Here is a 26317-nt window from a genome sequence, read left to right as displayed (position 1 = left end):
GCTTCTGTCCTAAACTTTTTTTGTTTTATATTACTTGTCTATTGTTTTCTTTTCAGCTTTGAGTAAATTGCTTATCACCATAGCACCTGTGTTTGAGTGTGTAACAAATCTGAAAGCAGGACAGTCAGGATCTACTTTGAGTAGCATGTTCTCTTCAGGCACCACACATCAAGAAGAAAAAATAGGTTCTGTCCAGAGGCGAAGCAGTATTATGAAGCCAGTTGGGAGGAATTGACCAAGTTTAGCCCTGGGACCAGATGAATGAAGGTCAATATAATAATATTCTTGCCGTACCTGAAAAATGTCACCTAGAAGGCCAATATCTGATTTATAGTCAAGTCCAGGAAAAACATTTTTAATAGGAACAATTTGGCAAATTGTTTACCAAAGAAGCAATGGATGTCATTGAATAGATGTGATGGGGAAAAAAAGACCCAAAGATAGTTTTCAAAAGATAACTGTTGGACTTTCTTGGTCCAAACCAACTGAACCAAGAAAGTCCAATTCCCTTTTGAAAAACACCTTTGGGACAAACATGACCTGGATGATTGAGAATTTTCATAAACATTTAACCATAGCTTGGTATGCTTCAATCGGAGTTCCTCCTTTGAGCAGGTTTGACCCTCTCCTCTTTGACCTGATAACTTAGATCGGTGTTTCTCAATCTTGGCAGCTTAAAAATGCATGGACTTCAACTCCCAGAATTCCCCAGCCAGCCTGGGATTAGATGTTCTCTTTCAGTCTGATGATTCTACAAAGTCTATAAAAGGTATACACTCAAATATTAGTGGGGATACAGGTATTGTAAGACTAATTATAATGAATTAATATCAGCTTGAATTCTGGAGAACCAAAGCTTAATGGCAGAGGTATCTGCAGGGAGGAGGTTAAAACAAACCATGATGCGTGTAAAAAAAGGAAGCTTTGATCAATACTTGTAGCCACTATTTTGATTGTTTTTATCCCCGTTGCAAATCTCTCTTGCCTAAGGAATTCATTTATCAAAAAGAACTTTTTTTAATTCTTCTTAAGAGGCAAGAGGTAAGGCTGCTCCCTCATTTAGTTCTTTATTAAAAAAAAAAAGCTCAAGATGTTAAGCCTAAACAACAATATCCTAGTATCTCGATAACAACTAAAACAGTTTGAAATGTCTCTTTGTTCCCGACTCAGATGCTTTTATTGCTATGATTTTATTTTTCATTATCTGTTGCTTTGAACCCTCTCTAAACTGCTCAATTTTGCTTGGCAAGCAATCTGTTTAAGAAATTGAATAACAAAATTCTATACCCCTAGTCTTTGACTTTCGACCACAATTGAGACCCAAATTTCCATTGCTAAGCAAGGTGGCTGCTAAGTGAGTCATGTCCAATTTTACAACTTTTGCCATGATTTTTAAGAAATCAATGTTATGTGAATCATGACATTTGTTGCCAAAAACTGGTTGGGCACGTCTCAAATGGTGATCCATATGACTCCATGACACTGCAATCATTGTAAATACATGCCAGTTGCCAACAGCCAAATTTTGATCACATGATCTTTGGGGGGATTGCTGTTGTTAGTAAGTGTGAGGACCTGTTGTCATCTTTTTCAGTTCTGTTGTAACTTTGAACAGTCACTAAATGAATGATTGTAAATGTCAGGATTCCAAGGAACAGCCCAGATGAAATCAAAACTCCAAATAGAGATTTATTAAAGGTAAATGTAAAGGTTCCCCTCACAGATATGTGCTAGTCGTTCCCAACTCTAGAGGGCGGTGCTCATCTCCGTTTCCAAGCCCAAGAGCCAGCACTGTCCAAAGACGTCTCTGTGGTCATGTGGCTGGCATGACTAAATGCCAAATGCACATGGAACGCTGTTACCTTCCCACCAAAGGTGGTTCCTATTTTTCTACTTGCATTTTTACGTGCTTTCGAACTGCTTGGTTGGCAGAAGCTGGGACAAGTAACGGGAGCTCACTCCGTTACGTGGCACTAGGGATTCAAACCGCCAAACTGGCGGCCATTCTGATGAACAAGCTCAGCGTCTTAGCCACTGAGCCACCGCATCCCTACACAGATTTATTAGGCATGTCATATTGGCACAGCTGGTGAAAATCCGACTCTGAATCTCCCAGCCGGGTTTTCCCCACTCAATTCAAAATTCAAAGTTCTTCCCTCCCATTACACACAACCATCAGTGCCCCAATCCAATCCCCCTCCTGAAGGCCCCATCTACACCCCTCCAGGTGCTGGTGAGAATGTCCTTGGTTCCCAGAAGAAAGAATGTTGTTTTGGCTACATATTCCTCCAGCTATCTCTACTCCTCACCCTCCCTTTCCCACAGCTCTATCCGGCTTCGCTGAGGCAACCCTGAAGATGTTCAAAGATAGCTCCAGGATTGACAGTAAGTGGAAGACTACCTGTATTATCTACTTAGTCCTAGGAATTCTCAATCTTCAACTAACTCTTTAGTTTCTGCATTTTGTGAGTTCTTCTTTGCTATAATGTTTCCTTCTATTCACTGATTACCTTAACATTTCAATACAAACTTCTGGACAATAGTTTCCATTTACTACATTTATTAAAGACTTGAATTCAGAGGATCCAGATGTTTTTTTTTACAATAAAAGAAAGCAGAGACTCCGTTGTCTAAACTGTCTCAATAGGTGGCAGCACATGGTTGCTCTTCTCTGGACTCTGATAAGATCGACCAGATTTCTCCTTGGTTGAGAACCATCAAAAGCTTCCAGAGGTGTAGACTACTAGACTGGAGAGTTGAATACTGTAAACACCTTGAAACAAAGATAACGACCCCCACTGTTGCTGGGTTCCAAGAGAGCTTCTTGCATGGGCCTTTGAAGTCAGCATGAGCTGGGGTTGATTTGAAAGATTTAATTTCCTTCAAACGTGTATCACTCACTTTATCTTTGGAGGATAGTTACAAAGCAGCATCCGGAGTTTTCTCAGCAGGATACAGCCTCTTCTTTGCAGCAGCCTGGCAGGTTTCACCAAAACATGACTGTTCAAAATTATGACTGACAAGGTACTTATGACCCAGTTCCAATGTCTGGCTGCCCTGAGGTCATGTGACTGTATTTTGAGCACTCCACAGCTGGTCTGTGTTTGCAGACGTTTGCAGTGTCTTGAGATCACACAAGAGTTGGAAGGGACCTTGGAGGGCTTCTAGCCCAACCCTCAGCTCAAGCAGGAGACCCTATACTATTCCAGACAAGCAGCTGTCCAGTCTCTTCTTAAAAACCTCCAATGACGAAGCTCCTACAACTTCTGAAGGCAACTTCTGTTCCATTGGTTGATTGTTCTCATTGACAGGAAATTCCTCCTTAGTTCTAGGTTGATTCTCTCCTTGGTCAGTTTCCATCCATTGCTTCTGGTCCTGCCTTCAGGTGCTTTGGAGAAGAAGTTGACCACTCTTCTTTGTTGCACGACTTCAATTACAACATCTTTGCAGAAAACCTGGTGTTTATTTGGCAAATAATGCCCCATAGCAAGCAATGGGTTCACTTACAATACAATACAATAGTAGAGTTGGAAGGGACCTTGGAGGTCTTCTAGTCCAACCCCCTGCCTAGGCAGGAAACCCTATACCGTTTCAGACAAATGGCTATCCAACATCTTCTTAAAGACTTCCAGTGTTGGGGCATTCACAACTTCTGGAGGCAAGCTGTTCCACTGATTAATTGTTCTAACTGTCAGGAAGTTTCTCCTCAGTTCTAAGTTGCTTCTCTCCTTGATTAGTTTCCACCCATTGCTTCTTGTTCTACCCTCAGGTGCCTTGGAGAATAGTTTGACTTAACTGTGGATTCACTTAATGACAGGATTCACTTGATGAGTGCCACAGAAAGTTTATAAAAGTGGGTCAGTCACATGGTGACTTGCTTTATAACCACCACGACTTAAAATTGTAATGGACAGGTTAGTGTTATAAATCAAGGACCTACCTGTATTTAGGGGAAATAAGGAAGTTTTCAAGAAAGGCATATCAAACTGACAAACTCATGTTTCCAGTAGTGACCAAGAGAGAATTTTCCCCCTATAAAAAGCATGACAGAAATAACTGCCACAGAATGGGGTAAATTTAGATATGGATTACAACATTAGAAAACAGACACCAGACTTAAAACATATTGAATTGAATTTGAATTTATTAGATTTGTTAGCCGCTCCCTCTCCACGAAGGGACTCGGGGCGGCGTACAATAAATAAAAACACATATTATACAATTAAAACATTTCACGGAGGAGGTATCAAAATCGCATAGTACAATACATAGGAATAGTCATAATAGAATTAAAAATTAAAATACCCCAATATAAAATTACAAATTTAAAAGATTGCCAGGAGGATAAAGATGGAACTATAATTGAACTATAATTGAGCCAGGCCGGCTAGTTGAAAAAGGTGGGTCTTGAGTTTTGAACGGAAGGAGCGGAGGTCGGTAGTAATCCTAATGTTGGGGGGGAGGTATATTTTGAGTTGCAAAACATAGTTGGATATATACAATAGTTGCAAAACATAGTTGGATATATACAATAGTTGCAAAACATAGTTGGATATATACAATAGTTGCAAAACATAGTTGGATATATACAATATAACCTGGTCCAACCAACAAAGGGGAGACATTTTGAGCAAAAGAACAGTCAAGTAACCTATAGCATATCCTTTATGCCGTCTCAGGATGCTTTTTTATTCTTCTTTGAAGTTGATGGATGCTAAAATCCAGGCTTAGCCATAATGGTTTTCCTTTCTGTTTATCGTTGGCTTTCCAACATTAAAGCATCAGCACAATGCTCTGTGGAAACATTCAACAGATTTATAGGTTTTCCTGCCGCCACAAAACCTTTTCCCAATCTGGCCATTCTTTTGTTTCTCTCTTCTATTTTGATAGGTGATTATTCTGAGATACTTTTTTCCTGAGGTATTTTAACATCTTTTTCTGGCTCAGAGGTGGAGTGGAAGCTGGATCTCTCCATTCCTAGCCCAACTCCTTCACCATTACTGCATTATGTTGGCTCTGGGTGTGTGTAAGTATATAGGAATGGAATAACATGATAGCAGTAGTAATCCAGTACTTGAGGGGCTGTCACAGAGAAGAGAGGGAATCGACATATTCTGGAAAGCACTTAAGGGCAGGGCAAGTAGTAATGGAAACATATCAAAGAGAGACCCACCCTAAAACTAAGAATTTTTCTGACAGAACAAATAATCAGTGGAACAGATCACCTCAGAGGTTGTGGGTGCTCCATCATTGGAGGATTTTAAGAACAGATTTGAAGCCATTTTTACAGAATGGTATAGAGTCTCTTGACAGAGCAGGGGGTTGGACTAGAAGACCTCCAAAGTCCCTATTTCAACCCTGTAATTCTATTCTCTAATATCACCTGGCAGAACACGAGGAAAATACAGAACAGCACTGTCACTTTTCAAAAGCATTATTTTTTTAATACTTTCAAATATTTTTAATGTTTTAATGCATTGTGAAAAAAAATTGAGCTAGCCTCTTTGAAGTTTGTTCTTAGACTTCTTAAAATAACTGGAGGTTTTTAAGAAGAGATTGGATAACCATCTAGATGAAATGGCACAGGGGTTCTTGCCTGAGTAAGGGGTTGGACACTAGAAGATCTCTAAAGGTCCCTCCCAACTCTGTTATTCTGTAGCCACAGCAGAATGGCTTCTACCAATCTAGTGTCTATAGAACATCAGTTCTAGTTCTGTGTCTTGAATTAGTTGGATGATTTCCTTGGGCTGAGAACTGGAGCGTTCAGACCTATATTTCCACCAACCTTCCTCAATTCTTCTTTTTCTTCATCTCTTCCTCCTGCAGAAAATAAAATGGGAGGTGATGCCCGTTGTGAATGACAGCTCCAATAGCCAGTTATAATACTATAAATGTGCTCCCCTCGTGCTATAAGGAAAAGAGGCTTGACTTAGAAAAGAGTTGGAAGGGACCTTGTAGGTCATCTAGTCCAACCCTCTGCCTAAGCAGGAAACCCTATACCGTGTCAGACAAATAGCTATCCAACATCTTCTTAAAGACTTCCAGTGTTGGAGCATTCACAACTTCTGGAGGCAAATCGTTCCACTGATTAATTGTTCAACCTGTCAGGAAATTTATCCTTAGTTCTAGGTTGCTGCTCTCTCCTTGATCAGTTTCCACCCATTGCTTTTTGTTCTACCATCAGGTGCTTTGGACAATAGCTTGACCCCCTCTTCTTTGTAGCAACCCCTGAGATATTACTCACAAGTAAGCCTACAGAGGTTTGATTTTATGGTGATTGCTTTGAGAAACAACACAAACCATGAATTCTCCTTGGTTTCTCAATGAATTTCTCTTTCAAAGAGAAATAGGGAAACTGTCTACTTGAAATGCATTGCCTGACTTGCATGTTATTAATTTTGCTGTTAATTTAATGCAGATATGTCAGTGTGATCCTTCTGCCTTCAGCTTGCCATGATGAGATAATAACATCCTTCTTTCTGTTATTTGTCCGTCAGTCATCGTCATGGGCTAATTTTCTTGCCGCTTTCCTCTGTCAAATTTTAGGGCAAGGCCACTCTGGCACTATAAATAGAAACCACTTTTTCTTCAATATAGCCCACTTAATTTGACCAAATTAGCCTGGAAATTCCTCTTCCCTCCAATATTCTCTGCAATATCTAGCTGGAAATGGTTGTTTTTATTGCCCATCTCATCAATAACTGCATCATTTTTTTCCATCAAGAGCAATGAAGCTTATTCTCCTCCTTCATGTCATTCCATTGCTATGGCAACCAGGGAGCCTGGGCTGGAACAACGTATGGCAACCAGGAGTAATAGTTGCTATGGGAACCACTGGCGTTGAAATAAAGATGACATGGCTGCACCAGGCCTTGTGAAACAAGGAGAACGCTGGGGCGGGTTGGGGTTTTGTTTGGGTCCTTTCTGGCACGGATTCTTTATCAGAATTGTTGCGCAACCTGTCAGCAATTCAACAGGTAATGCTTTCTCCAGCTCTACCCTGGGATGGGGAGCACTGTTTGAATTCCCATTGAGATGCAATCAGAGAAATACTTTCTTGCTCTATGAGTATTTCCTACAGGAGTCCAGTATTTAGGTGTCAGTAGCAGAACATGGGTACCCCCAGGTCAGAAAAGTCAAAATGGTGCCTGCAAATGCAAAAAGTCTTGTCTTCTTTTTTATAGGCTTCATAATATCCATTAAAAAATAAGGGGGGGGGATTTGATCATGCAATGTCAGTCACCATTTTGACCTTCCTGCAAATACTCTTACCAGATATCATTTTAGAGGGTGTAAAGCAGAAGTGGGGAACGATGGCCCCTTTATGACTAGTGGACTTCAACTCCCAGAATTCCCGAACCAGGAATTCTGGGAGTTGAAGTCCACAAGTCATAAAAGAGCCATTGTTCCCCACCTCTGGTGTAAGAAGAAAAACTGTTCCACATAACACTTGTCCAAAGTAAACTGATAATAACTGTCAGGTGTGGAATGGAAGGATTTATATGCTTGGTAGTCATGTGGTCGTTAGCACTCTGAGCTATCCATTCTCCACCCCTCAGTTAGAACTAAAGAAGCTTCTTAGATGAGAAGCAAAACATTTTTAAAGGGAAAAAAACCTAAAGAAAGTCCAGTTGTCTTTTTGTTGTTAGTTGCAAAGTCATGTCTGACCTATCGCGACCCCATAAACAACGTTCCTCCAAGCCTTCCTGTCCTCTACCATCCTTTGGAGTCCATTTAAGCTCATGCCCACTGCTTGGGTGACTCCATCCAGCCACCTCATTCTCTGTTGTCCCCTTCTTCTTTTGCCCTCAATCGTTCCCAGCATCAGGCTCTTCTCCAGTGAGTCCTTCCTTCTCATTGGTTGGCCAAAGTACTTGAGTTTCATCTTCAGGATCTGGCCTTCTAAAGAGCAATCAGGGTTGATCTCCCCTAGGACTGGCCGCTCTGATCACTTTGCAGTTCAAGGGACTTGCAGGAGTCTTCTCCAGCACCAGAGTTCGAAGGCCTCCATTCTTTGGCGTTCAGCCTTTCTTATGGTCCAATCTTCACTGCCATATATTTCAACTGGGAAAACCATAGCCTTGACTATATGCACTTTTGTTGACAGGGTGATGTCTCTGCTTTTCAGTATGCTGTCTACATTTGTCATAGCTTTCCTTCCCAGGAGCAAGCATCTTTTAATTTCTTGGCTGTAGTCCCCATCTGCGGTGATCTTGGAGCCCAGGAAAATAAAATCTGTCACTACCTCCATTTCTTCCCCATCTATTTGCCTGGAATTGAGAGGGCCGGATGCCACAGCTACATAGTACATCCCAATCCTTTACTATTACATTGAGTTGCATTCATAAGAAGTAGATAGCCACTTGTTTGAAATGGCATAGGGTCTCCTGCTTGAGCAGGGGGTTAGGCTAGAAGACCTCCAAGGTCCCTTCCAGCTCTATCTGACTGATTGAATATCCACCCCTTTAAGCCAAACCGTGGGTCCTTCTTGGCCAGTTATTAATAACATTTTTAAGTGTAAACCTTCATAGGGTGTGATGGCTCTTCCAGGAAGAATAACACAAGTTGGAAGGAACCTTGGAGGTCTTCTAGTCCAACATCCTCCCCATCAAGCAGGAGACCTTATGCCATTTCAGACAAATGGTTGTCCAATCTCTTCTCAAAAATCTCCAGTGATGAAGCCTTTTGGTTGGCTTTTGTTTCCCTACACAAAAGGAGACATCTGAATAGTGAGCCATCTTTCATGAATCAATTTCCCTATCGCAAGATGTAATATTGTTGTCTCCTCTTGTACTATTCCATATACCTGGGAGTTCTGAAGGCAATGGTGGTACTAAATAAGTCTGCCTCCAGCACTGCAATTAACCTGCTATTGCTGTTTCCTTTTTTATTTATCTTGTTTTCAAAACTTTCAAATCAAGTCATCTGGGGAATTAGTTGCAAAGTTTCATTCATGAGGGAGTCTGTAGTTAATGTCCCATTAATAGTTCAGGGGCCCCCTTGAAACTGAAGGAGTAGATCCACATGATGAGATTGCTACATAAGAAGCATTTATCTTCTTCACAATTATTTGAAGAATGCTTGTGTTCCTTTTTTACTTCCCCATTACATCATGTGGATGACTGATGCTATGTTCAAAGTTGTTTTTGTCTACATAGCTTTTAATCTTATCAGACAGTTATCAAGGCTCACTAAGTGAAACAAGAATCTTACATAGTCTTTTTTTTTTGCATAATTTGGATGCTTTTGTTGTTCAAGTACGGTATTTTATCTTCCTATGAAATGATTGGTTTTTCAAATTTTTGTGATCCTTTCGGTCACAAGGAGAGACAATGAGGAAAATATCTCTGCACTGTTTTCTGTCGCAAAGCTTGAGAGTAGCACATCCTGTTTCTTTTCAAGCTAATCTATCCAAACTCTAGTGGCTTTTATTTTCAAAATCAATGCTTTAAAGTTCAATGTAGTAGGAGCCATACTTTCAATGTATTTATATTTTATCTATTTATTTTCACTCTCATATCTGCTCTCTCAATGATCTCTTTTCTTATCCTTTTTCTTTTTTTATCATTTGTCTTTGGCTCTTTCATTTTCCCCTCCAAACTTAATTTTGTATTTTAGTTATTCTTCTGCTCATCCTTTTCACAATCCTTATATATTTTATTTTCTGCCCTTTTACTTCAATTTTATTCTCATTTTGTCAAGAAGTAATTTTATTAATTTTTAGTTTTTATTGTATTATTAAATGCTTACATCAATTCATCTTACCATCAACTCCCCAAAACAATTATTGGCTCTTCTGCTCTCCATACACCATATTTGTACCTTATCCATAACTTTCTTCTCCCTCTCTCCTCCCCCTCCCTACCTCCTTTCTTCCCTCTGTCATCCTTCCCTTCTCTACTTCCCCTTCCTCTCTCCTGTCAAGAAGTAATTTTACATGGACACTGTCCACATAATCCACATGTATTTATTTATGCATTATATTTAGAAACTGCCTATCTCCCTCATAGAATGACTTTTGGTGGTGTACAAATAGGCATAAAAATATAAAAGTTATATATAAAATGTTGGCTGGAAGTTGAGTCTGGACTTTTCTTTTTCGCTTGAAACATTTTGCTGTTTATCTGAGTAGCTTCTTGGATAAGCATTGAAACATGGGTGGGTGAGAAGAGAATGTGTCAGTTATATCAGTTACATCAACCACGATAACTGGTTAAATACCTTCCTGTATCTAAAACTCTGCAATATGCTTTACAACTGCTGCGTTTGCTCAACACTCCAAGGGTCTGTTCCCATTGCTGTGTTAAAAGAGTTATTCATTCAACACTGAGTGGCAGAAATAATTAAATTTGCCTCCTCTCTTGCCGATAGGTAACTGCACTCTACTGCATCTGTTGTTACTTAGTGATGAATGGTGCTGACTTGTATTTTGCATGCCCCACATGCAATTGGCAAAGCATGCTCTAGTTTTGCTGTAATCCCTCCACTACCTCATGTAATTAGCTGGTGGGGAAAGTAATCATCACTTATGGTACTGTTGGAAAACTGAGCAGGTCTAGACTCTAATTGCAGGATTCCCTTGGTCATCCATAGTTCTTCTTCTCTTCTTTCTTCTCTTCTTCTTCCTTCTGTCCTCCTTTTCTTCTTTTCTTCCTTTCCTTTTCTCTTCCTCCTCCTTCTCATCTCCTCCTCTCTCTTCCTCCCCTTTAAAACATCTTCTTCCTCCTCCTCATCTCCTTTCTCTTCCTCTCCTTCCTTAAAACATCTTCCTCTTCTTTAAATTATCTTCTCTTCCTTCTCCTCCTCCCTTCTCCATTCTGTCATAACTTGAGCTAAATAAAGTTTTCAATTTTTTAAAAAGAGGGAGAGGAGTCCAGAAGACTGCCAAGTCCCATCCCAAGCAGCTCCCTCCCTCCCTCCCTCCCTCTCTCCATACATACATGCATACATACCTATTTCCTTCCTTCCTTCCTTCCTTCCTTCCTTCCTTCCTTCCTTCCTTCCTTCCTTCCTTCCTTCCTTTATATAGGAATGTCAACTTTCAGATTTCTCCCTGCTCCGTTTGGAAGGCAATGGCAGAGGGAACTGACTCCATTATTCTGTTAATTCAGCCTTGCCTCTATGATAAACGTTGTACAGTAGAGTTAACGCACCAGCAAGACTAGAGCTATTTTGCTAACTTCTGATTGACCACGGGCACTGCTGCATCCCTCTCCTTAGAGAATTAACAGCAGAAAACCAATAACAAGGCTGTCCTCGGACTGGAGGGGATGTCAACCCTGAAGCTGGTTTAACTGTGGCCATTTTCTTTTTCATAACTTTCTTATAAGGTTTTCCCCTGCCTGGCTTCAGGGATGACTCAGCCTGGCGCTAAGGGGCCAGGGAGCGGGGTGTAGAGATAGTTGGGGATGTTGTAGCCAAAATAAAATTCTTTCCCCTGGGAGTCAAGGACGTTTCTGCCCGGTGTTTGAGCAGAGAAGATGGAAGATGGCCAGCAACTGGAGGACTGTATGCTGATTGGGCCATGTGACTGGTGTCTTTGGGGGCAAAATTTTACTTTTAATTGGGTGGAAAACTGGCAAGAACCCGAGCCAGTTTTCCACCAAGTGTGCCAATATGATATGTCCCAATAAAATGTTTGTCAACTCATGAAGTTGCCATGATGAGGAAACAGGGGAGCGCATTCCATGCATACTTTCAGCTAGAGTCGGATCTCAGATCACTACAGCAGGCTTGGGAGGGGTGCACCTCATTGGGAAATGTGATTTATGACACAGACTGAGGGGAGGGAAGGAACAGGGATAAAGTTCAGCTGTAATTCAAATGAGGCTCAGATCTGAATGCAAAGCGGTATTGCCAAAATGGTGCTCCCAATAAACGACTGGTTTTCTTTTGAAACATGGCTTGAGGCTAATGAATTAATTAGGGCATCTTTCGGAAACCTGACAATGTTATTTGAGGAATATGCCTGCCTCGGAGTTCTTATTTTGGGGATGTATTACTTGGAAACTTGACGGGAGTGGCAACAGCCTGAAACAGACAATAAGTGCAGATGTGATCACACCTGTTTCTGGTCACTGACAAGATCTCCAGTGCAGTGGGAGAAAAGTGTAACAGATTGGCCATTCTTTAAACAGCTCTTGAAGGATGCTGGAGTAAGGCCGACAATGCAAGTTTTAATACTGATACAGTGAAGGTTAACTAAAATTTTCTTATTTATGGGCTGGGGGACAAAATAAAGGAAACGTTATTGGGATGTATCATTTAGGTGAGATGAGGGTACACCCCCATCTCACCTAAATGATACATCCCAATAACATTTTCTTGATTTTAATTAATTAATTAATGAGTGAATGGATGAATGTGACAGAAAAATGTTGCCAGAGAATGTTTGGGATATAGATTCTCTCTCTCTCTCCCCCTTTGAGTCACAACCCCCCCCCCAAAAAAAAACCTTTATTGACTGTCTGGACTAGTTCCTGAAATTTTCTTGGCAAGGTTTTTGGAAATGGTTTGTCCTTGCCTCGTTCTTCTGAGGGCTGAGAGACAAGGACTGGTCCAAAGTCAGGGTGCTAGCTTCATGCCTAAGGTAAGACTAGAACTCACATTCTCCAAGTTGCTACCTTGATAGTTTAACCACTACACCAAATTGCCTCTGTAGCTTGGCCTTTGTGAGAAAAATCCTGTAAGTTAACAACAAACCAGACAGTTTAAGGCAGGGGTCTTCAAACTACGACCCGCATGCCGGATATGGCCTGCTGAAGCCATTAATCTGGCCTGCGTGGGACCACGAAATTGCCCCGCCCACCCACAATGGGGAGGCCAAAAATGGACCCGGCAGAGTGCTATTGGACTGGAGGCCCTGGGAGGCCAGAAACGGGGCCATTTTTGGCTGGCAGAGTGCTATGATGGCCAGAGGGATATAGGGATTCCTGCCTGAGCAGGAGGTTGGACTAGAAGACCTCCAAAGTCCCTTCCAACTTTGTTATTCTATTATTCTATATTACATTAGCCAGGAGACTACAATGCCTAAGTTTGCTAGCCTGTTCTGTTCATGCTGATGGGCTTTCCAAGGTGAACTATAATGAGTAAATCTACTCAGTGAATACATTCTGATTAACCCAATGGGGCTTGCCTTGCTTACTATTGTATAGCTATGTAGAGACTGCACTCTCAGTGCATAGCTTTGGTACCTTGCAATGATGATGCAACTCCAACTGCTCGGTGGAACTCCGTGACGCATAAAAACAGAATTCTGTTTCCATTAGTTGTAGAAATGTATGTATTTATTAAATGTATATGACGCCCATCTCACTATCAAGTGACCTTTAGTGCATCATTGTGCACTAGGATAAAAATATGCTTCATTGAAGTTAGTAAAACATATTACCAGGCAAAGTGTACATAGGGTAATTAAACAATGTTTCTCAACTTTGGCAACTTTAAGACACATGGACTTCAATTCCCAGAATTCATAGCTGGCTGGGGAATTCTGGGAGTTGAAGTCCACGTGTCTTAGCGTTGCCAAGGTTGAGAAACACTAGAGAAATACATTGCTGAGAGTATCTTTAAGGGACGGAGGTGATCTACGAATACAAAATACAAATAAATAAATAAATAAATAGTGGCCTGTGGCTCATATCAAGCTTATATTGGCATGAGTGGAACTATAAATCTATATCACTGTGATGAATGCGTACATACGTGTGTACAGATAGTCCTCGACTTACGACCACAGCTGAGCCCAAAATTTCTGTTCCTAAGTTGTTAAGTGAATTTGACGACCTTTCCTGCCACAGTTGTTCAGTCAATCCCTGCAGCTGCCAAGTTAGTAACACAGTTGCTAAGTGAATAGTTGGCGTTGCTTATCAGAAGATGGAAACATGGGATCACATGACCCCACTCCCACCCCCCACCCCCGATGCCACAACCATCATAAATATGAGTCAGTTGCCAAGCAGTTGCTAAATTTGGATCACGTGACACCCCCCCCCCTTGAGATTTTGGTCCTAAGCCGCTTTTTTCAGTGCCGTTGCAACTTTGAATGGTCACTAAATGAGCTGTTGTAAGTCGAGGACTACCTGCGTGTGCTAAACCTTGATGGATTGATTGAACAGATATTTATACCACTGAAATCGTCCGACTCACATCAGTTTATCTTTCACCTTTTCCCCCAAAACCTCTGTTCGTGTAGATGTATTACCAGAATGCTTTTTAAATCCCACGAGAATCCTGAAAACTTTAGTTCTGAAATGCAGCGTGAAGTAAACCATCTACATCGGTAATAGGGATGTTGGGATTCTAGAAAATACTTGTACAAAATGCTTGATGTGGGCACCAAAACGTACAATGAGGCTATTACATTACAGGTTCTCCACCCACCCCCCCCACTTCTTCCCTAGCCAGATAGTAGCTGGATGATTCCCAGATCTCTAATTGTCCAACGGTGCATTGATTTTAGTGGAATCCATTATATTTAGTAAAAGCTCATCCAATTAACTTGTCAGTCTAAAGCTCTCCGCACATCACAATGTCTCCTGTACCTTCCCCCTTTCCAGCGAGCTAAATATTCAGAGACATTTTTCTTCTGTCCAATTCTACATCCTTATCCACCCCCCCCTCCCCATCCATCCTCCAATCCTCAGTGGTTCATTCATAAATATCCGCAGTCCCTCCCCACCGGCCTGGCCAGCAGGTTCTTCTCTCGTATTGGGCTCCATGCCAAGAGCTGCGAAGGGGCACAGCCCCCTCTCCAGCTTACTACTTACCCTTCCCTCCCCCTTCCCCGTTTCATTTATTTCTTTGAAAGGCGATGATGCTGAGCCAAGCCACAGGATGGCTGGGATTTTTCGCAATCCTGGCTACTACGGGGGCCAACTGGGAAGCAGGTGAGGGGGGTACCTGGTTGGAGGTGGGGGGGGGTGCGGAGGTGCGGAGGGGGTGCAACGTGGGGGATTCGGGAAGGGAAGAGGAGGGGAGTGACTGCCGAAGGGAGAGAAAGCAGAGACATGTAGGAGCAGAAGGGGATAGGGCGGGGAGGTAACAAAAGGAGAGAGAAACAGTCCACCCAAAGCGGAAAGGCTAAGAAAGAGAGAACGGCAAAGGATTGCAATGAAAGAATAAATAGAGGAAGGAGAGAATGGCAAAGGCTTGGAATGAAGGAATATAGGGAGGAAGGAGAGAACGGCAAAGCCTTGGAATGAAGGAACAAATAGAGGTGGGTTTGCTGGTTATTTGGGATGGATGGATGGATGGATGGATGGATGGATGGATGAACGAATGGATGGATGGAGAATGGAATGCAGTAGTTTCAACCTAGGTTTGGTTCTAGGATAAGAAGGAACAGGGATTTCATGGCATCTTTGCTGTAACTTATTTGAGTCATTCTAAGAAATGTAATGTTGCTTTCTTCAAATCTACCACTCTGCCCGGATCAAACAGATGACATCCCTTCCAGGATATGATAGATCAATTTGGGGCTGGATCGTGGCGTAGGGGGGACACCTTGTCCTTGATGGATTTCTAGATATTGGTCTTGGCTCCAAAGATTGATCTCAGCTGAATTGTTGCTTATTCCCCTTCAAGAATTCTCTGCCCCAAGAGAAATTGTCTTTCCTTTCCAAAGGTCTTAAGTTTCTTGCCAACCTTCATCATTATAATTCACCGAGCACAGAACAGAACAAAGGCTTGTGACTCACCCATTACATGCCACCTTCCTTCTCCATCCAAAACCCTTTGTTCCAATTCACAAATTCACCCATTAGTAAGAACCAGCCCTCTTTCCTCTTTCTTTTTTCCCACGAAAGTACTTTTTAACACATGGATGGCCAGGAGATGTTCAACAGGTGCAGCTCACGTCTATACAAAAGTGCCAAGCTAGCTGCTGCTGGACTAGTTTTATTTCTGCCTGAGGAAGCCCACAATAGCCCAGGAAAAGCGGTGGAATGAAGAAAGCAATCTTATCTGATGCCCATCCTCATCTCCTGCCCCAAGGTTTAGTTACCCATGGTACCAATCCTTCTGTATCAGCGCATACAGCGCACGGGAAGAAGCACCAAGCATCCTTTTCAAAGGGGATTTTTGTTTCAAAGGAGCTCCTGAAGAGAGAAGGAAAGAATGGAATTGCAGCTTATTCACCACCGGTGGCTCATAGATCAGCCTCTCTCTCTTGTTTGCAGATTTTAGGGAGAATTGTTTATTTTAGTGGAATCAATCAAGCCAAAAAAAAAAAAAGATTGCTGTTAAAGAATTGTGTCCTCTATGTCTTCGGTCTCTTTTTGGATACAGTTCAAAACAATGATTGGATGACACTGAAGTCACAGAACATTGATGGCTACCGTTTTCGGCACCGAGTGCCCAAACCGGAACGCACACATGCCGGAAACCTGAAGATCAGCTGGCCGGCGCACATGCGCATGCTGGCCAGTTGGTCTTTGGGTTTCTGGTGCATGCATGTGCACCCAGCCAGCTGGTCTTTGGGTTTCCGGCACTCCAGCACACAGAAAGAGCAGCTGTCCGACGCGCATGTGCACGCCGGAAACCAAAAGAGCAGCTAGCAACACAGAGGGCTCTGCATGCCATCTCTGGCACACATGCCATAGGTTCGCCATCACAGTCATAGAACATAGAAAACGTAGAATTGGAAGGGAGCTCGGAGGTCTTCTAGTCTAACCCTCTTGCTCAAGCAGGATACCTTATATCATTTCAAACAGATAGTAGTCTAGTCTCTTTTTGAAAGCCTCCAGTGATGGAGCAGACACAAAACATCTGAAGGCAAGCTGTTCCATTGGTTGATTGCTCTCACCGTTAGGAAACTTCTCCTTAGTGCTTGGTTGTTTCTTTCCTCGGTTTTAGTTTCCATCCATCGTTTCTTGTCTTACTTTTGGTGCTTTGGGAAATAGTTTGAGCATCTCGTCTTTGTCATGGATTCTGCAGTCTTTCATAAAAAGCTGTTGGCAAAGGTATACCTGTCCTGGAGGGGAGAGAGGTGGGGGAATCTAACCTTTCAGAGGTGAGACAGGTGGGATGCCAAGATTTGATTTTTCAAACAGCAACACACCATCCAAATTCTGGAATGTCTTTTCTCCTGGTAGCTATTGTCTAGTACAATTGATTTATTCTTTCAGGGTCTGAGGAAAAGCTTTGCTTCATCACACATAACATGATTAGAGATGATGCAATTATTTATTCTCTTGACCCCACATGTGGTCTTCCACATGTGGTCTAGTTTCCACATGTGGTCTAGTTTCCACATGTGGTCTAGTTTCCACATGTGGTCTAGTTTCCACATGTGGTCTAGTTTCCACATGTGGTCTAGTTTTATTTGCACACTTTAGGGAGGTCCAATATTTGAAGGGCTGCCACAGAGAGGAGGGGGCCAATCTATTTTCCAAGGCACCTGAAGGCCAGACAAGGAATAATGGGTGGAAACTGATCAAGGAGAGGTTCAACCTGGAAATAAGGAGACATTTTCTGACTGTGAGAACAATCAACAATGGAACAGCTGCCTTCAGAAATTGTGTGAGCTTCATCACTGGAAGCTTTCAAGAAGAGACTGGACTGTCATCTGTCAGAAATGGTGTAGGGTCTCCTGCTTGAGCAGGAGGTTGGATTAGATTATCTACAAGGTCACTCCCAGCTGTTATTCTAAGTCTAAGACTCTTCCTATCCTGATCCTTCAAATTCTATTTTTTACTTCTATATGATATCACAGGGAATAGCAATAGCACTTAGACTTATATGCCACTTTACAGTGTTTTACAACCCTCTCTAAGAGGTTTACAGAGTAAGCCTATTTCCCCCAACAATCTGGGTCCTCATTTTACCCACTTCAGAAAGAGGAAAGGCTGAGTCAACCTTGAGCCTGGTGAGACTTGAACCGCCAAACTTCTGTCAGCCGGCAGCCGGCAGAAGTAGCCTGCAGTACCGCATTCTAGCTTACTGCGCCACCAGAGGGAATGTAGGTAGTCCTTGACTTACTACCATAATTGAGCCCCAATTTTCGGTGACTAAGCAAGATAGTTGTTAAGTGAGTTTTGCCCCATTTTACAACATTCTTGTCACAGTTATTGAGTCACTGCAGTTGTTAAGTAATAACATCATTGTTCAGTGAATCTGGCTTCCCCGTTGATTTTACGGATCAGAAGGTCCCAAATGGGAATAATATGATTCCGGGACATTGCAACCATCAGAAATACATGCCAGTTGCCAAGCGTCGGAATTTGGATCACGGGGATGCTGCAACGGTTGTGTGAAAAATGGTCATGTCACTTTTTTCAGTACCATTCAGTCACGAACCAAATGGTTGTAAGTTGAGGACTACCTACCTGTACTATGGTTTGAGAATTGATTTGGATTGCATATTTTCCAGTGTCCCTTACAACTCATCTATTCTATCATAATATGCTAATTTGTGCAATTTATTGTATGCCAGTTTCCATCATTCTCAGCAAGCAAGGGGATTCATCATGGCATGTTGCTTAGACCTTAAATGTCAAGGTTCCAGAATGCCTGAAAATGAGGAAGAAGTTGGAGGCACTTTGGACCGAGAATGAAGCTGGTTGGCAAAGCAGAGACAATTTCAAGGAATTGGCCTTCCTTCCTTAAAGCTTTGTCAACTAGAAGGCAAAACCATGAAAGGGCATCTCGCTCACTTTGGCCGTGTCATGCAGGGGAATTCACTGAAGAAAGCAATGATCTTTGGATGAATTTGCAGTAAAAGGCAACCAGGCCATCAAAGAACACAATGATCAGACATCATCGAAGCTAGTACCAGCCAGAACATAGGAAAAACTCAGAGGAGTGCAAGATCGGAAACTGTGGAGAGACCCCCTGAGCAAGAGTTGGATATGACTGAATGGATGACATCAATGCCATTATCTTTAAAGCAAATGTTCCTTATCTCTGTGAGCCGTGGTAGCACAGTGGTTAGAATGCAATATTGCAGGCTAATTCTGCCCACTGCTGGCAGTTCGATCCTGACCGGCTGAAGGTTGACTCAGCCTCCCATCCTTCCGAGGTGGGTAAAATGAGGACCCAGATTGTTGGGAGAAATACGCTGACTCTGTAAACCGCTTAGAGAAGGCTGTAAAAGCACCGTGAAGCAGTATATAAGTTGAAGTGCTATGGCTAACTCTTAGTGTGCTCTTTTTTGCAGACCCCCTCTGCCCTGCCAGGTACAAGATCAACTGCCTACTTCACCAGCGAATGGGCTGCGGGCCAGATGGGGCACCAAGCTGTGGCTCTTGCTTCCCCGGTCATGAAGAGGATCCCAATGGAAACTGTGTGCCGAAAAAAGGCTCAAAACATGGTAAGTCCTGTGGGGTTTGAAAGCTTGAAGTGTCAGCAGGGTTGGAGTTTTCCAAACTTTTACTGGGAAGAGCAAGGCAACCTGACCAAGAGGTTCATGGCAGGGAAGAGGACTTTCAACTTAGAGTTTAATAAAGGGCGTAGGGTCGGGGGTCGGCTGCTACAGATTCGTCTGGGTTCAAGAGAACCTATAGCTAATGTTATGGCCAGTTCGGAGAACCTCCAGATCCCACCCATGGCTGGCCCTGCCCACCTCACTCTGCCCCTCCCAGGAGTCTCCACATGGCCCATTTTGGATGCTAGGTAAGTACAGGGCCCATGCGTGTCAGGGTGTGAATTGAGCCCTGGATTTACGAGGTATGAGATCGTGGCAAATCCTTGAAGCATACTTTTGAAATAAGCAAAAATAAACCTGAGGCATTTCTAAGAAAAACATTTTATTGTAAAGAAAGTAAAAATACAAATTTACTAAGCTAATAATCACATCTTGGCAGAGTTCCTGTCTGCCTTGGCATACAGACAAAGAAGAAGTAAAGATGAAGGAATGGAATGTATGACATGCGCAGTAAATCATTGCTGATAAGAAACAGTTCATTCTGCCTTATAACTCAGAATGTAGACACAGCTGGCAAACCAAATAAACTCAGTGACAATGCGGAGCTTGGGGAGGGCGAAAAATGGGCTTCCCGGAACTTATGGAAGGCCGGAAATGGGCCCATTTTCAGCTTCCGGAGGGCCCCTGGAGCCTGGGGGAAGCAGCTTTAAAGCCTGGGGAAGGCGAACCACACACCCCGCCGTTGTGATGAAGGAGGCCAACTAGGCCATGCCCACCATGGCCACACCCACACCCACCCAACAACCAGGCAGAGAACCTGTTGCTGAAATTTTTGAAGCCCAGCCCTGTGTAGGTTAGCAGTGGAACTTAACTTTCCCTGGTGCACTGAAGGAAGAAAAGATAGTAATGATGCTTCTATAATGGAGGTGCGAAAGTCCATTTGTGGTGATCGTGGTGAAACTGATTGGGGAAAAAGCACGGGGAAGAATGTCTCTTGCCCCCCATTAAATCATGGAATTCCAGTATTAAATTGTGTGGGTGCTATTAAATTGCGTTGAAGGATAAGAGCTCTGATGGTAAAATCTTCCAGTGTCATGGATTGTTCTCCTACATATCTACCATAGCATTTCAGGAGAGTAAGATTAGCCACTAAACAGAGCATTCAATTCTGTGTCATTGTTTCCGAAGTATTTCTTTACCTAAACAGAAAAACAACAGAATGACCCAGGCAAAAAAGCAGTGGGAGCAGGAGTGAAACTCAACTTCCTGCCAGTTTCCCCATTGAGTTCCCTGCCCTCCCCTCCCGTCCCATCCTTTGTTCTCCCTTTCCCTTCCCAGAACGCACGCAAGTGGTTGCTGCTGGATGGGGTAGGGAGCAAAGGATTATGAGACTGGCTGGGAACTGTCACAGAATGTAGAAATGCATAGCAGCAGTCAGTAACAGCCACAGTTTCCCCAAATATTATTCTCCAGAAGTCATGAGTCTTGGATTTTGGAGATGTTCTGTAAGTTAGCCCATTTGAGGTACCCTGGTTCAAAAATTGTTGCTATCAAAAATGAAACTTTGGCAGCTGCGTGCCTCTTCATTTCAACTGCCATTAGACTAAGGAGGGGAAGGTGTTGCTTTAGAATGGGTTAGATGGAGAAACAAAACCTCTATGATTCCACTGAAGACTGTGAGAACCTGAAACCTTTTCAAGGACATCGTAGCAGGTGTGGAGTTGAAGCAGACGGTTCCCTTAGCAAAGTGAATTTGTTTACATGGAGGTTGGAGGGTTTGGCTGGGAAAATTATTGTTTAATTCTATGAACGGGTGTCTGGGAATTTCAGAGTTAGTTTTCCTTTGACATTACCATGCAATGTATCCAATAAACAGTTAAGATTTTTGGAAATGGAACGAAGTTTTCTTTGGATTCTCAAGCTGGAGGTTGACAGTTGACTATGAAGTACATATTTTTTCCCTTTTCTGGAGGAATTCTGGGAGTTGAAGTCCACAAGTCTTAAAGCTGTCAAGTTTGAACACCCCTGGGTTTTTTTTTCTAAAGGGTTAGGGGTGCAAGGGTCTTGTAACTTGACAGCTTTAAGACTTGCGTACTTAAAATGCCAGAGTTTTTGAGCCAACATTTTGGTTGCTAAGCAAGAGCGTTGTTAAATGAGTTTCATCACATTTTACAAGTTGGCCATGCCCACTTAGTCACATGGCTGACAAGCCACTCCCACTCGGTCACATGGCTGGCAAGCCACTCCCACTCGGTCACATGGCTGGTAAGCCACTCCCACTCAGTCACATGGCTGGCAAGCCACTCCCACTCGGTCACATGGCTGGCAAGCCACCCCCACCCTGGTCACATGGCTGGCTAGCCACTCCCACAAAGCAGGCCACACCTACAGAAGAGGTTCTAAAAAGTTTCGAAACTCACCACTGATGCACATGTGACAGCATATGCGTGTGTACCCACACCCATAATGCAATGCACATACAACACCCCCCTGCATGCCACACACACACCCCTGTGTATGCGTACGCAAACCGTGCACCCCATTTTGGTCTTAGCAGGCCTCACTGAAGACTCCTGGGAGCAAAGATGGGCGACGGGGGGGCACATCACCAGCACTCCCCCTGCACATGTGTGCGCGACCTCCCCCGTGCATGCACGCACATCTTCCGCATGCACAGTAGAGACCCAGAAATCAGCTGGAGGGGAGCATGTGCAATGGAGCTGAGCTGGGCGATGGCACATGTGCCCACAGAGAGGGCTCCGCATGCCATCTGTGGCATGTGTGCCATAGGTTTGCCATCATGGATCTATCCCATGGAGAGAGCCAGAAAGAAAATAGTTTATGGACCAAAATCAAGAGCCACTAAGACAGCTCCACATGTGTTTCCATTCCAAAGCATCATCTAAAACCAGTCAGGTGGTTTTTAGAGAGAAGGACAACCAAGATGATTAGGGGACTGGAGACTAAAACATATAAAGAACGGTTGCAGGAACTGGGTATGTCTAGTTTAATGAAAAGAAGGACTAGGGGAGACATGATAGCAATGTTCCAATATCTCAGGGGTTGCCACAAAGAAGAGGGAGTCAAGCTGTTCTCCAAGGCACCTGAGGGTAGAACAAGAAGCAATGGGTGGAAACTAATCAAGGAGAGAAGCAACTTAGAACTGAGGAGAAACTTCCTAAAAGAGCAATTCATTAGGTGTGGAACGACTTGCCTCCAGAAGTTGTGGGTGCTCCATAACCGGAGGCTTTTAAGAAGAGACTGTAGAACCATTTGTCTGAAATGGTGTAGGGTTTTCTGCCAAAGCAGGGGGTTGGACTAGAAGACCTCCAAGGTCCCTTCCGATTCTGTTGTTCTGTTAAGATCAAGAATCAAGAAACAAAGCACTGGAACTGAATAGGGTTGCAGTTTTTACATGATTGTCTTCACAGCTGAAGGTCAACATATCTGTGCAAACGGTGCACAGTTGAAGCTTTTGGCCATTAGTAAGCAAAGTGGGCTAGATAAAAAATGCTCCCAGTAACCATTCTTTGCTTGTGATCATGGCTTATAAAGTGCTCCACAGCCAGTTCCTACTAGTGGTATTCCGGGCTGGTTATGACTCTGACACCCAAAGAGATTTTTTCTCCAAGTGATGACCTTGCAATCTGTCACTCCCCTCTCTCTACCTCCACTTGGAGATGGGCGTGTTATTAAAGGGTCAGAAGCTACCAGTCAAGATCAGAGAACAAGAGTTGAAAATTCTGCCAACATTGTAAAGACTGGATACATTATTTGTCCTCTGATCTAAGCCCTGGGTCAGAACAGGAGCAATTGCAAACCCTAATATTCTCTTCCTCTGATTTCTGTCTTTTTCCAATAAAAAGAGATTATGAAGCTGTTTTGTGGCAGAAGGCAAGTTGCAGACGTACCTCTTTATTTTTATGAAGTGCTTTTATATTGCTTGTCATAACTCATCACCATTATCATAAAACGGGCAATTTTAATTCCACCAGCTAATAAAAGAGAGCTCTTGGTGAAATTAACTGCTGGGAAAAGGATGGATGGTTGGATTTTTGTGCGGGGTTTTTTTTCATACTTAAATTTCTTCATGTTCCGCTTGACTTCCATTTAGCTTTTTAGTAGTAAAATTTCTGATAAGAAGCAGGTACATCTTGATTTAGGCCAGGGGTGAAATCCAGCAGGTTCTGACAGGTTCTGGAGAACCGGTAGCAGAAATTTTGTGTAGTTCGGTGAACTGGTAAATACCACCTCTGGCTGGCCACAGAGTGAGGTGGGAATGGAGATTATGCAGTATCCTTTCCCTGCCACGCCCACCAACCCATGCCCTCAGAACTGGTAGTAAAAAAAATTGAATTTCACCACTGACTTAGGCGGATGGTGCCAATCTTTCAAGATAGGCCAGAGTAGTAAATTTATGAATGCTAATATTATAAGGTTAAAGAAATACAATCCTGCAAGTCTGAATACATTTACACTCTCCCCTCCCCTCAGGAGAACCAGGCAGGGTTTTGTCAGAGAATCTCTTTCTAAAATTACAGTGGGGTAACCCAAGGCTCTGTTTTAGGCCCAGTGCTCTTTAACGTCTTCAGCAATGATTTGGATGAGGGGATAAATGGGGAACTCATCAAATTTGCAGATAACACCAAGCTAGCAGGAAAAACCAATACTCCAGAAGATAGGCTTAAGATACAGAAGGATCTTGACAAACTTGAACATTGGGCGCTATCTAACAAAAAGAAATTCAATGGTGAAAAGAGTAAGGTTCTACATTTAGGCAAGAAAAATGGAATGCACAGGTACAGTATAGGTGGTACCTTGCTCAACAGTAGTAACTATGAGAGTGAGCTTGGAATCCTAGTTGACAACCATTTAAATATGAGCCAGCAATGTGCAGCAGCTGCCAAAAAAGCCAACACAGTTCTAGGCTGCATAAACAGAGGGATAGAATCAAGATCATGTGAAGTATTAATACCACTTTATAATGCCTTGGTAAGGCCACACTTGGAATACTGCATTCAGTTTTGGTCGCCACGATGTAGAAAAGTTTTGGAGACTCTAGAAAGAGTGCAGAGAAGAGCAACAAAGATGATTAGGGGACTGGAGGCTAAAACATATGAAGAACGGTTGCAGAAACTGCGAATGTCTAGTTTAATGAAAAGAAGGACATGGGGAGACATGATAGCATTGTTCCAATATCTCAGAGGTTGCCACAAAGAAGAGGGAGTCAAACTATTCTCCAAGGCACCTGAGAGCAGAACAAGAAGCAATGGGTGGAAACTAATCAAGGAGAGAAGCAACTTACAACTGAGGAGAAATTTCCTGACAGTGAGAACAATTAATCAGTGGAACAGAAAATGCCTCCAGAAGTTGTGAATGCCCCAACACTGGAAGTCTTTAAGAAGATGTTGGACAGCCATTTGTCTGAAATGGTATAGGGTTTCTTGCCTAGGCAGGGGGTTGGACTAGAAGACCTCCAAGGTCCCTTCCAACTCTGCTATTGTATTCTACAGTTCTGTACCAGACTCAGATTCCTTTATCCGACAATTGTCTGGATTGCAGCTGTTCCTCCTGTTCCTCATGGTTATTCCTTCTGCTCGACCCACTATATATGAACCCATCATTTAAATCGGGGGTCTCCAAACTTGACCTCTTTAAGACTTGTGGACTTCAATTCCCAGCATTCCCAAACTAGCATGGTTGGCTGAGGAATCCTGGAAATTGAAAGTCATGCATCTTAAAGTTGTCAAGTTAGGAGACCCTTGATTTAAAGGCACACAGTATCCCAGTGAAACTATTGTCTTTGCTCCCCTGTGTTTAACTAGAAAATGATTTGCCACCGGTCAAACCAAATTCCAGAATTTTTCAGCCACAGTGTACAGGTTGTCCTGGACTTATGACCAATCACTGTTCAAAGTTACAATGAACCATCCAAAACCTATTTACAACTTGATTCTAAAGTGTGTAATTCTCCCCATCCCGTGGTCATGTGACTGTGGTTTGGGCACTTGGAAACTGGCCCACATTTATGGTTGTTTGCAGTGCCCCACAGTCATGTGACTGCTATTTACAATGGTTTTTTTTCTGGAAACTGACATTTGATTCTGGTTTCTTGCAAAAATCGCCCCATAGCAAGCAATAGGTTTGCTCAACAACCGCTGCAAAAAAAAGATTGTAAAATTCATGTTGAGTGGCTTTATCACCGTCATGATTCAATTGCCAGGCTCAATTATGATTGTAAGTCAAGGACTTCTTGTAAAGGAATATGCTGTAAAGGTTGACTCCTTCCACTGTTACATTTTCTTGTGACTCTCACGTCTTTCAGACGGTTTTGCTTCTCTCTTCGCTTCCTCTTGACATCTTGACTGCACCTTCAACTGAGCAGAGATCTGGTTTTATTACTTAGCTTCCTCTGGAAACTTCACGATTCAAAACAGTGCAGTAGGATGGCAATCGGAGTGATGAAGAATCGTCGTCATCGTCATTATCATCCTGATGAATTGAAAGGGACTTTAGAGGTCTTCTAGTCCAACCCCCAGGGAGGCAGTGGCTCAGGGGGCTAAGACGCTGAGCTTGTCGATCAGAAAGGTCGGCAGTTCGGTTGGAATCCCTAGTGCCCCATAACGGAGTGAGCTTCCAATACTTGTCCCAGCTTCTGCCAACCTAGCAGTTGGAAAGCATGTAAAAATGCAAGTAGAATAAAGAGGGACCACCTTTGGTGGGAAGGTAACAGCGTTCCGTGCGCCTTCGGCGTTTAGTCATGCCGGCCACATGACCATGGAAGACTTCTTCGGACAGTGCTGGCTCTTCGGCTTTGAAACAGAGATGAGCACCTCCCCCTGGAGTTGGGAACGACTAGCACATATATACGAGGGGAACTTTTACCTTTACTGGGGCAGCCCCTCAAATACTGGAAGACTGCTATCATGTCATCCCTAGTCCTTCTTTTCTCTA

General features: G+C 43.0%; 1 protein-coding gene across 3 annotated transcripts in view; it reads left to right on the top strand.

Annotated features, from left to right (window-relative positions):
• The first annotated feature begins 229 nt into the window (after nt 1–229).
• Nucleotides 230–26317, top strand: part of LOC309383736 (neural proliferation differentiation and control protein 1-like) — a 41038-nt gene continuing 14950 nt past the window's right edge. The window contains exons 1-2 of one of the 3 annotated variants that reach the window (XM_081936573.1): nt 230–267; nt 19157–19309. In XM_081936573.1, the coding sequence (XP_081792699.1) occupies nt 258–267; nt 19157–19309 (163 nt within the window). In that variant the 5' untranslated portion in view covers nt 230–257. Of the gene's footprint in view, nt 268–2989; nt 3025–14810; nt 14889–19156; nt 19310–26317 lie in introns of those variants that run through there. The other 2 variants (XM_081936574.1, XM_081936572.1) reach the window with 2 other exon arrangements.

The sequence above is a fragment of the Natrix helvetica genome (assembly GCF_964273705.1).
Source record: "Natrix helvetica genome assembly, chromosome: 1".
Taxonomy (NCBI): Eukaryota; Metazoa; Chordata; class Lepidosauria; order Squamata; family Natricidae; genus Natrix; species Natrix helvetica.
The sequence above is the reverse complement of the archived record's forward strand: the minus strand, read 5'-3'. Positions and strand labels throughout refer to the sequence as shown.